At 36.2% G+C, this 12,216-nt stretch overlaps 1 protein-coding gene across 1 annotated transcript in view; it reads right to left on the bottom strand.

Moving 5' to 3' along the window:
• Positions 1 to 5,805: 5,805 nt before the first annotated feature.
• The window catches only part of dvl3a (dishevelled segment polarity protein 3a), a 38,093-nt gene continuing 31,682 nt past the window's right edge, over positions 5,806 to 12,216 (bottom strand). The window contains exons 12-15 of the mRNA XM_056471705.1: positions 11,939 to 12,070; positions 9,845 to 10,012; positions 8,099 to 8,287; positions 5,806 to 6,774 (exon numbers count right to left, since the gene is read on the bottom strand). Coding sequence (XP_056327680.1) covers positions 6,446 to 6,774; positions 8,099 to 8,287; positions 9,845 to 10,012; positions 11,939 to 12,070 — 818 coding nt within the window. The 3' untranslated portion in view covers positions 5,806 to 6,445. The remainder of the gene's footprint in view (positions 6,775 to 8,098; positions 8,288 to 9,844; positions 10,013 to 11,938; positions 12,071 to 12,216) is intronic.

Here is a 12,216-nt window from a genome sequence, read left to right as displayed (position 1 = left end):
CTATATATTATATAGAAATATATAATGTATATTAATCAGGGGTCGCCACAGTGAAATTAACCGCCAACTTATCCAACTTATGTTTTACGCAGCTTCAACCCATCACTGGGAAACATCCATAGACACTCATTCACACACATACTCTACGGACAATTTAGCTGAACCAATTCACCTATAGTGCATGTCTGTGAACTCGTGGTAGAAACTTGAGCACCCGGAGGAAACCCACGCAAACACGGGGAGAACATGCAAACTCCACACAGAAACGCCAACTGACCCAGCTGGGGCTCAAACCAGCGACCTTCTTGTGAGGTGATTGTGCTACCCACTGTGCCACCGTGCTGCCCCATTAAATCGTTATTAAGTTGTTACTCAAGATCTCAAAGATATATAGAGAAATATAATAGAAGTACAACTATCACCGGTCTCCCCCCTACAAATGTCATATGTGTACATGCAACATATATTTCTAAACGTATCAAAAATGGTTTATATATGATATGAATATGATGATCTGTATTTATGAGGTCCAAGCTACATTTCCAGGTTTTGATTAATGTATAGGCTACTATATGCTAATGCTTTACCTTTAAGTACAGCATTTTATTTATTTATTTATTTACTTTTTACGAACGGTACAGATTTTAATGAACTTTTAAACACAATATTTATTTAACATAAGCCCGGTACAGTATTAATGTTCAAACTATTTATAATGTTTAAAATGGCTGACATTATTTTTATAATTAAATCAGCCTTGTTTTTGAACAGAGCTGTAGCTGATTAATTAGGCCTACTACGCTACTATATTTCGATGCTAGTCATTAGGTGATATTTGGAGAGAGAAATAATTTCTGAGGAGAAAAAGTTTGAGAACCACTGATCTCTATACCAAACACCACCCCTTGCATCTTGGAAGGACGTCCATCAATGCACCCGTCCATCTGTTGTTGTTGTTGTTGTTGTTTTAATTCCTGACCATCAATTTCCAGTCACTGCTGAGGTGTGTGATTCCCCTTTTTTCCGTGTGGTCCCTTCCAATCGGCAGAAAGTCATTAATTTATCTTAATACCATTCTTTGGAAGTTTCATCTACCATTGTTTCCAGCCTGGCTCTGTTCAAACACTAACAAATAATATTTCACAGCTTTAAATAAATACTCTACAAGATGACAATATATAAACTTAGAACATTCACCTGTGTTACAATAGTAAAACTGTCAATACAACAAATAACAATCAAAAGCTACAAATGTTAAACAGGCCGACAGCATAAACTATAATAATACAACAGTAATATGGAATATGTGTTAAAGCTGACAGCATACAAATACATTATAACAGATCAATTTATCTGATGATATAAGAAATTACAATCTGCAAATGTTAAACAAGATAGCAATTTACAAATGAAGCATACAAACATACAAAAGTATCTGTATCTACCTACCTGACAACATAACAAATGGCATTCTACGATTATAAATAGGCAAATAAAGAAGATAACAGAATAACTTACACAAACTAGAAAAAAGTTTTATATATACACATACATACATACATACACAGTTGAAGTCTGAATTATTAGCCCCCCTGAATTATTAGCTCCCCTGTTTATTTTTTCCCCAATTTCTGTTTAACAGAGAGATTTCTTCAACACATTTCTAAACATAATAGTTTTAATAACTCATCTCTAATAACTGATTTCTTTTATCTTTGCCACGATGACAGTAAATAATATTTGACCAGATACTTTTCAAGACACTTCTATACAGCTTAAAGTGACATTTAAAGACTTAACTAGGTTAATTAGGTTAACTAGGCAGGTTAGTGTAATTGGGCAAGTTATTGTATAATGATGGTTTGTTCTTTAGACTATCGAAAAAAAATAAGCTTAAAGGGGCTAATAATTTTGACCTTAAAATGTTTTTTTTTTAATTCAAAACTGCTTTTATTCTAGCCGAAATAAAACAAATAAGACTTTCTCCAGAAGAAAAAATATTATCAGACATACTGTGAAAATTTCCTTGCTCTATTAAACATCATTTGGCAAATAAAATAATTAAAAAAAAAAATTCAAAGGGGAGCTAATAGTTCTGACTTCAACTGTATACACACACAAACACACACACACACACACACACACATATACATATATATATATATATATATATATATATATATATATATATATATATATATATATATATATATCCTAAAATTGACAAGTCGACAATAAAGAAATCTCCAATTCCAACCAACATTCTAACCTAACGTTAACCAAAAAAAAACAAGAAAACGAATAATCTGAAACGATATGACCGAGAGAAATACTATAATCTTTAGTCTCCTTCAATAAAAGCTTGTCGAAACATCTAAATATAACAACCTAAAATGATACTTTTAGAAAGATCTTCACATACCGCTAATGTCAGCGATGGTCAGACACTTAATGCAGGTCACACTAGTCTCTCAAAGTCATCAACGTTTTCTCGAACACATTCTTTTTTATAATAATAATAATTCTATTAAAGATTTGGGTCCTTGTAATGCTGTCTTTTGAGTATATAAATAATTGCAACTTTAATTATCAGTTTGACTAACTTTTGTATATTCATATACATCATATTTTTCAGGCATATAGTAAATTTATCTGTAACCTGTATGTAATATATAAAAAATAATATTTGGTTCAGTTTAAGCCACCTGAAAGCAACGTAGTCTCAAAATCTAGGCTAAGTCATTATTTAATATAGCTGCCTCACAGTCCTCTTTGGTCCTTTGCTCCAAAACGCGGCCTCCATCTTAATCCAGTCATCAGCCAGCCCTAGGACTTCCGGTTAATTGTCATCCCATACGAAATTGCAGCGTTTAAGATCTGATTTCTTTAAAAAAAAAAACAGCACTCTTCACTGCCTGACTGAGATATGATATAAAGTGTGTATCAGATCAAACAAGATGCACTGCATTAAATGATATTTTTCCGGGCCATGTCTTTAAAATATGGAAATTAATTTTACCCCAGTATTTTCAATGGAGTTTTTGCGTTAGCCTGCTGCTAATGAAGGCGCCTGCGTTTAAACAGTCTTTCTTCTCTTTTTAACTTTAGCAACCAAATGAATATCAGCCTAAACTAACAGGTGAATCATAAGAGTATATACAACAGTGAATAAATGCTTATTAATCATTATTAATTTTGCATGTACATGCTTATTTAAAATGCCACAAAATATTACCCAATGAAAATGATCTCTATTTTCTGACCCCCCCTGTAAAACCTACCATCATTATGTCAGAGCCAGTCAGCTAACACGGTCAAAAAGTTGCCCATGCCTAGAACATAGACATTTATAATAGATAGCTAGAGGCCTTATGAGCCCCTGGATGGTACGTCAATGCTGCCGCCATGTTAATCCGGTCACTACTGCATCACTCTTATATCTCTAACTGAGAAATACCCGAATTGTTTGCTTATTGGGGCTGTTTAGATAATCCTATAGGTAATAAACCTCGTCTCTGGGAATAACATTTTTATAGAAAAGAATGGGGTTTTTTTTACCCCATGTTTTTAGTGATTTTAACACTTTGTTAACAATCAATATGAGCAAGCCGTGAAAGCTTTTTACGAATCTAAAAAGTATAATGACAGCTTACCTTACTTTATATATTTTAGCTTACATTTTATTATAAAATTAAACGGTTGTAATCAAAACATTCATATACATACATACATATATACAGTATATATATATATATCAATATCTATATATATCTATATATTTCAAGTCTATTTTCACGACCTAATGTTTCATGTAATGTCTACATATACGTGGTAAATCATACGAAACGTTTAAATTTATTACAGCATATCATCAAATGCGCAATAGTTTAAATTTATTTTGATATCTATGTAAAATATGATGCTTACACAGCACTAATAATGTGAGAGCATGTTTTTGGCTAAGAAAAGAAGTAAAACAACTAACCTCCATTCCACTATACAGATATTTGTCAAGCTAATTTTAGATCTTAATAGTTTGTTAAACCAGTAATAGTAGGTAAAACTATTTCTATTATAAAGCCGCGATCACCCTGCACTTTTCTCCCCATAGACTTCCAATTATAGGCATGCAAATGCAACAGATCAGAAACGCATGCACATGCGACAAGTTTCGCATTTCACTGCATTCGAAAGTTCAAGCTTGGTGAATTCTTACCTGCGAAATCACATCAGGTGATAGCGTGAGGCCAATAGAAGATCATTTAAAATAAGAAATTTAAAATATGGAGCAATCGCTCACTTTTATTATTGTCTGATCATATTGTTTAACCCCACCCCTTTTTGCAGCACCGTACGAAAGAATTTTTACAGCTCAAGTCGCTTTGGACAAAAACTGTCTGATAAATGACTAAATCTAAATTCCATGACTTTTCCAGGTTTTCCATGACTGTATGAATCCTGTACATTTCAGGTCTCCTGTTAGAAAAGTGTCCAGCTTCAGCTTCATAGCACAATTTCATCATATCGTTTAAACATATGATTATTTTCCTCTTCTGCTTATGTAGAAAAAAATAAACAGACACAATCAGGTATCCTGTATGCACGTAATCTAATTCAAAGAAACAAACTCCTTCAAGCTTTACTGTAATAAAGGATATTTAACCATGCGAACCAACATTTAGAAATTAAACTAAGGACGTAAATACATAAACATAAAATAATAAGAAAACATTTTAAAAAATTATAATCATTTCCCAATTAAAATGATGGACAAAACATTTTCGATGAACAAATGTGATTATTGAATGCCTATTTTTTTGCTTACTGATGATAGTCTGCAAATGGCTTCCAAACATACTGTGCTTTACAAACAGGGCTTCTGCAGGTTTCCTCAGGTCAAATTTTATACTTTTTAAGACCCTTTTAAGACCATCAAGTATGAAATTTTAGACTTATACGGAGTCAAAGTTTCTAATGCTCCGGTATTATCATTCGGAATTGTGTAAATGTTTTCTTTCACTGATGGGAATGAAATTTTGCTGGGATTTTGCTGTTGTCAATTGTATCTCCTTGAAATAAAAAATAAATTAATTACAAAAAAGTTTAATTGAGATATACTGTTGGTCAATGGATGGATGTTGGTCTACTTGAGCAGTTTTACTTGGATAAAGACTTGTTTCGAATGACCTAAGATCTACAACACAATATTTCAGTGTATTTAAGAATTTTTAAGGACCCAGCGGACATCCTGACTAAACATGTTTAAATTTGCTTGTGAACCTGAATTTGATGTAGCCGTAGTATAAAGTATAGCTTTACCCCATATGTGTTTCTTGTTTTCAAGGATGAGGTCCTGCCCTCTTGGTGTCAGTATGTTGTTTTCCTTCTGTATCAATTGGCAATAAGACATTAAATAATTTTCATATCCCATTTAAGAGGCAACTCGCCATACCATCCTAATGCTGCACGATTCATTCTTAATCTACTCAAGTCAAGAAGAGTAACTCTGCTGTCAAGAGCTACTGCAGAAATTGAATATATCTGATATAGTCGTTTAATTTTACTTGGATACAAGATACTACTTTTAAGGTCTTTCAAATCTGTCCCAAACACTAGCATTCAATAATACTTAAGATGTCCTTGAAAAACTCTGATACTCGAAAAGACCTCAAGAAGAGATTAGCTGAAGAACAATGAAAGCAGATGCGGACAGAGACACAAGCTCAGAAACATCTGGAATCCAGATGAAGAGGAGAACCTTCACATTCCACAAGCTGAACCCATAAAACCACGCACAGACACAAGTGTACTCCAAGCATGTCACAATAAAACTATATTTATAAATTAAAAAAACAACTCTCCTTAACTTGGTACTTCAAAACAATTCTCCCAATACAATATTGCTGACAAACACTGAAAAAAATAATCTCAGTAAAATCAATTTGCATGAACAATGACATATCCGACATTTACTGAGAGTACAAATGTTAAAAGAGGGCAAAAAAAACGTTAATAACCTCCAAATATGCGCTAAAGTAGAGCAGATGAGCGCTCAAATTTCTCTATAGTTTGATATTGATGTCCTCGGTTGGACTACATTCACCATGAATCCTCACACCATGTAGCGCTGCAGCTAAATCCCATTCAATTATTGCTATTTCTCTCAAAGATCCCTCTTTTTTCGTCCATCAGAGGAAATATTCCTATTTGTATTTCTCTGCGAGGTGATTTCCTGTTTCACGTTGTTCTGTTATTGTAAGTGACGTTTGCTTATGCTTTAGTAGACTAACTTCTAATGCCTAAGTAATGTCGGGGCTCACAAGCTACTGATTTTTTAGATCAGCACTAATCCTAATTCTAATTGGTTGCTCTAGTTGGCCACGTCTCTTCGTTTTTTTCTCTCGTCCATAAGGCAAAGATTAGTTTGGGCACTTCTTTTGGGTAGTCACATGATGTCGACGAAGAACTCCCCATTGGCTGTGTTGCAGGAGCGGCGGGAGCCAGTGAGTTCGGGGGGAATGTTGGCAAGATGGCGACCGGACAGTGACCCTGGGCCACCTCGTGCAGACCCCTGCTTCAGGCTGTAGCTGTGAGACCGCGAACTCCGCACGCTGCCCTCGCTGGGGGGCACGCCTGAGCGTTCGCTGAGTGCTCGGTCTCGGCGGAAGTCAAACTCCTGAGCGTCACCCATTTCACTTCCGCCTCCTAACCTGAAGTCTCCGGCTGCAGTTTTGCCCTCAGTCCTGCTCCAGCTGCAGTTTGAACCGCTGCTCCCTGCAGACAAACAAAGTCAATGCAAGTGAGTTACATCAAGCGCAACCCTTCAATTATTTATCAAGAACCTACAATTAGTGATGGTAAAATCCAGTGAACTCGGATGTATCGGAAAAAGTTTCGTTACTCAAAGCTTTACAAATCAGAGCTCGATGAAGACCTCTGCTGGTTAAAGTCAAATATTACAACTGACCGACATTCATGTAGTAATACAACAATAATATAAACAAATTTATATGAAATTTACATTTATAAAACCTTACATGTAAAAAAAAAACTACAGTAATTGGGCATGTTACATTACACCACCAATGGATGTAGGTTTATCTTATTCCAGTCGGTTCTACACCCACCCACTTGGTCCGAGCGGGATCGAACCGGCGAATTCTGCATGAGAGGCGAATGCTTTAAAGGCTGATCTATACTTTTGCCTGGCGCCACATTGCACACCTACGCTCGAGTTCGAAAATCTAAACTTCAACGGACATTCGTGCCGCGTTACTCGATCAGTAGCTTGCTCTTGTGGGGGCATGATTATGATGTTGCGCCTGTTGTTGGTGTCCCAGGGGAAAATCCTCCTGCCGACATGAAGTGAATTTGACACGCGAATGAAGCGGATTTTCACGCACGGATGAAGCGAGTAAACTCAAATGTTCACATGTCTATTTACGCGCGATTTATCCGCAACTGGTGTGAACACAGCATTATGCGGTGTTCACACCAGACGAGGAAGACGCGTCAAATGCGAGTGATTAACATGTTAAGTCAATGCAAAGACGCGAAGAGACATTCTGCGGCACGATACTTGCGAATGACATGATATGCACGAATGGCGCGATACGCACAATGCTAATTGACCGTTTTGGCCGTTTGACGTGTGAATCACGCTGGAGTTCGAAAATTTTAACTTCAGCGGACATTTGCGCCGCGTTAACCAATCAGGAGCTTGCTCTTGTGGGGAGCGTGATTATGACGTAGCGTCTGTTGTTCCTCCTCCAACAATTTCAAAAAATCTTTTTACACATTTTCATTATGGGATATTGTGTGTTGTCCGATTTAAGACCTACAACACCCTATTTCAGTCAAGACTCGTCAAGTCCTAAAATTTTGTTTTTTAAATTTTAGACTTAAGACACATTATCATGACAGTGTTTCAGTCTCATAACAGCTTTGTTTATTTACTGTCAATGAAGCTGTTCTCAGACAATGAAACACTGATAATGGTAGCACCTAAACTGACGTATCCTTACCCAGACAAATCCCCAAAATCTCATGCATTAAAGGTATCGTGCTGTATGGTGCAACATCATTTGCGGTCCCTCACCTTCACTGTGCTGACTTCCAGCACTGCCTCCTCCTCCTGCTTCCTCCAGGTGTGAATGGGCTGTTGGGTACTGGTACGGAAACGCCACGGGCCAGGGAGCTTCAGCAGGGTGAAGCAAAGGAGCAAGAGTGTCCTGATCAGATGCTCCGCTCGACCCGTCGTGGTCTTGCAGAGAGAGATGGGCCATGTCTACAACAACACATTAATAAAATGGTCAACAATATAAAAGTCTCCCACTTATAAAGGTGATTGGTCTATGATGCATGAAGAGCGATAAAAATAATACATTTTCCTCATACTAACAAATCTACACTAAAATAAGCATGGCATATTTATAACCCCATAAAGCAAAAATCATGTTTTTTATGAGTGGAATAATAAGCAAAGAGTGGTTTGATGTCCCTACTAGCTTACAAAATGGAATTTACTTGTCTTCATTGTAAGCTAGTAGGGACGTCAAACCACTCTTTGCATTTGAATGATCGGTAAATGATTATTAGGTTTTGAAAGATTAGCGCAGCCCAAATAAATAAAAATGTTGTCATCTTCTAAGATGGAGAATAAATTCCATTGCTGACCTGAACGCAAATAACTCTTTCTACAGTGGAGAACAAAAGGAGATGTTTAGAAGATTGTTTGTGTTGTTCTTTTCCAAAAAAAAAAAGTATTGGAGCTGTCAAGCCTGTGATTTGTGTTGCAACTCGCAAGCCTTCAGGCTGTGACACACCAAGCTGATAGTCGTTATGAGTTAAACTATCATTAAGCATATTTCAGCTCAATCTTTGTGGTAATACACTGTACGTACTGGTGGAACACATTGCAGGCTTTTAGACTTGACACTGGGGAAAGAATGAGAGACAGCAATCTGACTGGACATGGTGTTTGCTAAAAGTGATGCAGCTGCGGCCCGAACGCAAATATAATTATTTATATCATTTATTAAACTACCCATTAATTGAGTTTTTTTAACATCTATCTACCCCTACCCAACCCTAAAACCAACCCTTGACAGTAATATACAAACAGTCATTAAACAGAGTATTATTAAATAAATTACACATTAAATTGTATTTTATTAACGTCTACCCCTACCCGTCATAGTAATGTGAAAACAGTAATTATCGTTGTCCAGTAATTGGATTGTAGTGATAATATGAATAGTTCTCATTCATTTCCAGTCCCAGATGTCTCTCTTCTAGATCTTTACCACTGGGCATTCAGCTTAGCACGCAGTACATGGGATGAAAAACAATAATGACAAAATTAAGCGAATGAAGACTGTTTGGAATGAAGAATGTAAAGACCAACGTAGCACAATTAATAATCAAAATGTTAAATGAGTGGTCATCTGGATGTGAAATGTTGACTATGGTCAGCTTTCAAATGTGCCCATTCCATGATGCTAGTTTGGTGGATCTGTACCTTAGAAGGCCAACTCTAGATTAAAATAAGTTGCAAATAAAGTCATAAGAATGAATATGCACGTTGCATATAGCAAAAAAAAATTAATAAATAAATAAATACTGAACCACATGTATGCTGGGTTTTTTATATCCTTTTTTAAGTTCTCGACAGCCTCTGTGGTCATAGTGTGGTTTTATTTCTCTTTTAAAAATGACATCTCACAGATCCGAATATTACTGTCTGGTCCACAGAAGCAAAAAAAAGATTTCTTACAAATTTGGAATCGCACAAATGTGAGTAATTGACAGACGTCTCATAAGTGGCTAAAATAAAAGTACTTACTGCCAGACAGATCTCCAAAGATGTAGTAGCACTGCTCCGAGAAGGTGATTTTGTTGACGGTGTGGCGGATGAAGCCAGCCTTCAACAGGTTGCTGGCATACTTGCGTGCTTCGCGGCGATCTGTGAACCCCTCCACATGATGAAAAAGCCAGTCCACCACATCTGAACCTGCAAACCAACATGTGCACCAATTATAATATGCAGAGACTCAAAGTTGCTTGCATTCATTTAAGGTTGAAACTAAATAAAAGTAGGAGCAATCTGTTAGATGATTGTGGAGATTAATCGCAAAAAGAAAAACTTGGTTCAAATGGAAAACAGAAAGAATTGCAGTGTTTGTGTTTACTGTTAGGTTGATTGCTTTATATATTGCAAAGAACATGTATTTTATGAAATGTTGCAGTTTACTATAAAGGATTAACCCTTAAATTCATTTTGGGGTGTGTATTACCCCAATCAACTTTTCCTTATTAAAATAAATGGTTCCCTTCATCTTATTCATACAGGATTTTATTGCTTTTCATCATTATCTGTATATATTCACGTAAAAAAAAAAAAAATCCAGAGTTGATTTGATTATTCTGAAGGCATGTAGAGCCACAGAAAGCATTTGTATAGAATTTGGCCAATAAAGTCAGTCACAAATACAGAACAAAGATATAAAGGGATGAGACCTAATGCTCACACACAGGCACAAATACACACCTAACACCTAGATCCAGAAACAACTTCAATTAAATTTAGATGCTTTTAAAGTGACTTTTTAATAAAAACTTTATCTTTTACATACACACTACCAGACAAAAGTGTTTTTGCTTATCCAAGTTAAGAACAACAAATAATAACTTGACTATTAGTTGATCATTTGGTATCAAAAATGGCTTATATGAAAGGTAAAGGCCTCTAGATTACGCTTATTTTACCGAAAAAAATATGATCATGCCTTAATTTTTAATGATTTAATTAGGACAGTTAGGTCTGACTTTGCTTAGACAAAAGTCTCGTCACTTAACAGAAATAATGTAATGTACAGTATAGTATATAAAGTCATGGTGCAGTGGAAAAAGAAGTAATATTGTGTATGATTCCCATGAGCTTGGACGACAGCATCTATACATCTCTGCATTGACTCAAATAACTTATTAATAAAGTCATCTGGAATGGCAAAGAAAGCGTTCTTGCAGGACTCCCAGAGTTCATCAAGATTCTTTGGATTCATCTTTAATGCCTGCTCCTTCATCTTACCCCAGACATGCTCAATATTGTTCATGTCTGGTGACTGGGCTGGCCAATCCTGAAGCACCTTGACCTTCTTTGTTTTCAGGAGCTTTGATGTGAAGGCTGAAGTATAAGAAGGAGCTCTATTCTGCTGAAGAATTTGCCCTCTCCTGTGGTTTGTAAAGTAATGGGCAGCACAAATGGCTTGATACATCAGGCTGTTGATGTTGCCATCCACTCTGCAGATCTCTCGCGAGCCCCCATACTGAATGTAACCCCAAACCATGATTTTTCCTTCACCAAACTTGACTGATTTCTGTGAGAATATTGAGTCCATGCGGGTTCCAGTAGGTCTTCTGCAGTATTTGTGATGATTAGGATACAGTTCAACAGATGATTCATCAGAAAAATCTACCTTCTGCCACTTTTCTAAATGATCAACTAGAAGTCAAGTTATTATTTGCTGCTCTTACAACTGGGATCGACGACAAGACTTTTGTCAGGTAATGTACAATGAGGGTTTCTGTCATCAAGTAGGTAGAAAAGTACATATCTTCTTAAATACATCATTAACGTATAGCTGAGAACAAATATATATATATATATTAACAAAAATATATATTTTTACAATTACTCTTTAGGCTGTTGGGTTAGTAAACAGGAGATTTTAAAACATCTTATTTTTTTGTGGCCAAAAAAGGACATCATTTCACTTTTACTAAGCCATTTCACTCAGATTAGTTGCTCAGTAGAGCGAAATGGATCAAAATGTCTGTTTTGTGCTGACTTTAAGAATAACATACAACTTAACTACTGATTTCTATAATTGTTTTCATTTATAAAATTATTGAAATGCACTATAAGGCGTGTCTTGACCTATGAAAGCATTGGCTATAGTGATCTTCAGCCACATTCTGTCTCGGACTTCCAATCCCGAGTCTGGGCAGGCCATTGCTTTTGCAACTGTTGCCATGTCGCTGTGGACGGACAGGTGGTAGTCATCAAATCCTGCGAGAAGAACAACACACGGTTTACAAAACAGCACAAAAGCATCTGCCTGGTGGCAAGAAACCAGGACCTCCCACAATCAACATTGCTATGCAGTTGCTAAGAAGTTTCTTTCTTTTTTTAATAACAAAACAGTATCACATGGG

Source organism: Danio aesculapii, chromosome 2 (genome assembly GCF_903798145.1).
Source record: "Danio aesculapii chromosome 2, fDanAes4.1, whole genome shotgun sequence".
Lineage (NCBI taxonomy): Eukaryota > Metazoa > Chordata > Actinopteri > Cypriniformes > Danionidae > Danio > Danio aesculapii.
The sequence above is the reverse complement of the archived record's forward strand: the minus strand, read 5'-3'. Positions and strand labels throughout refer to the sequence as shown.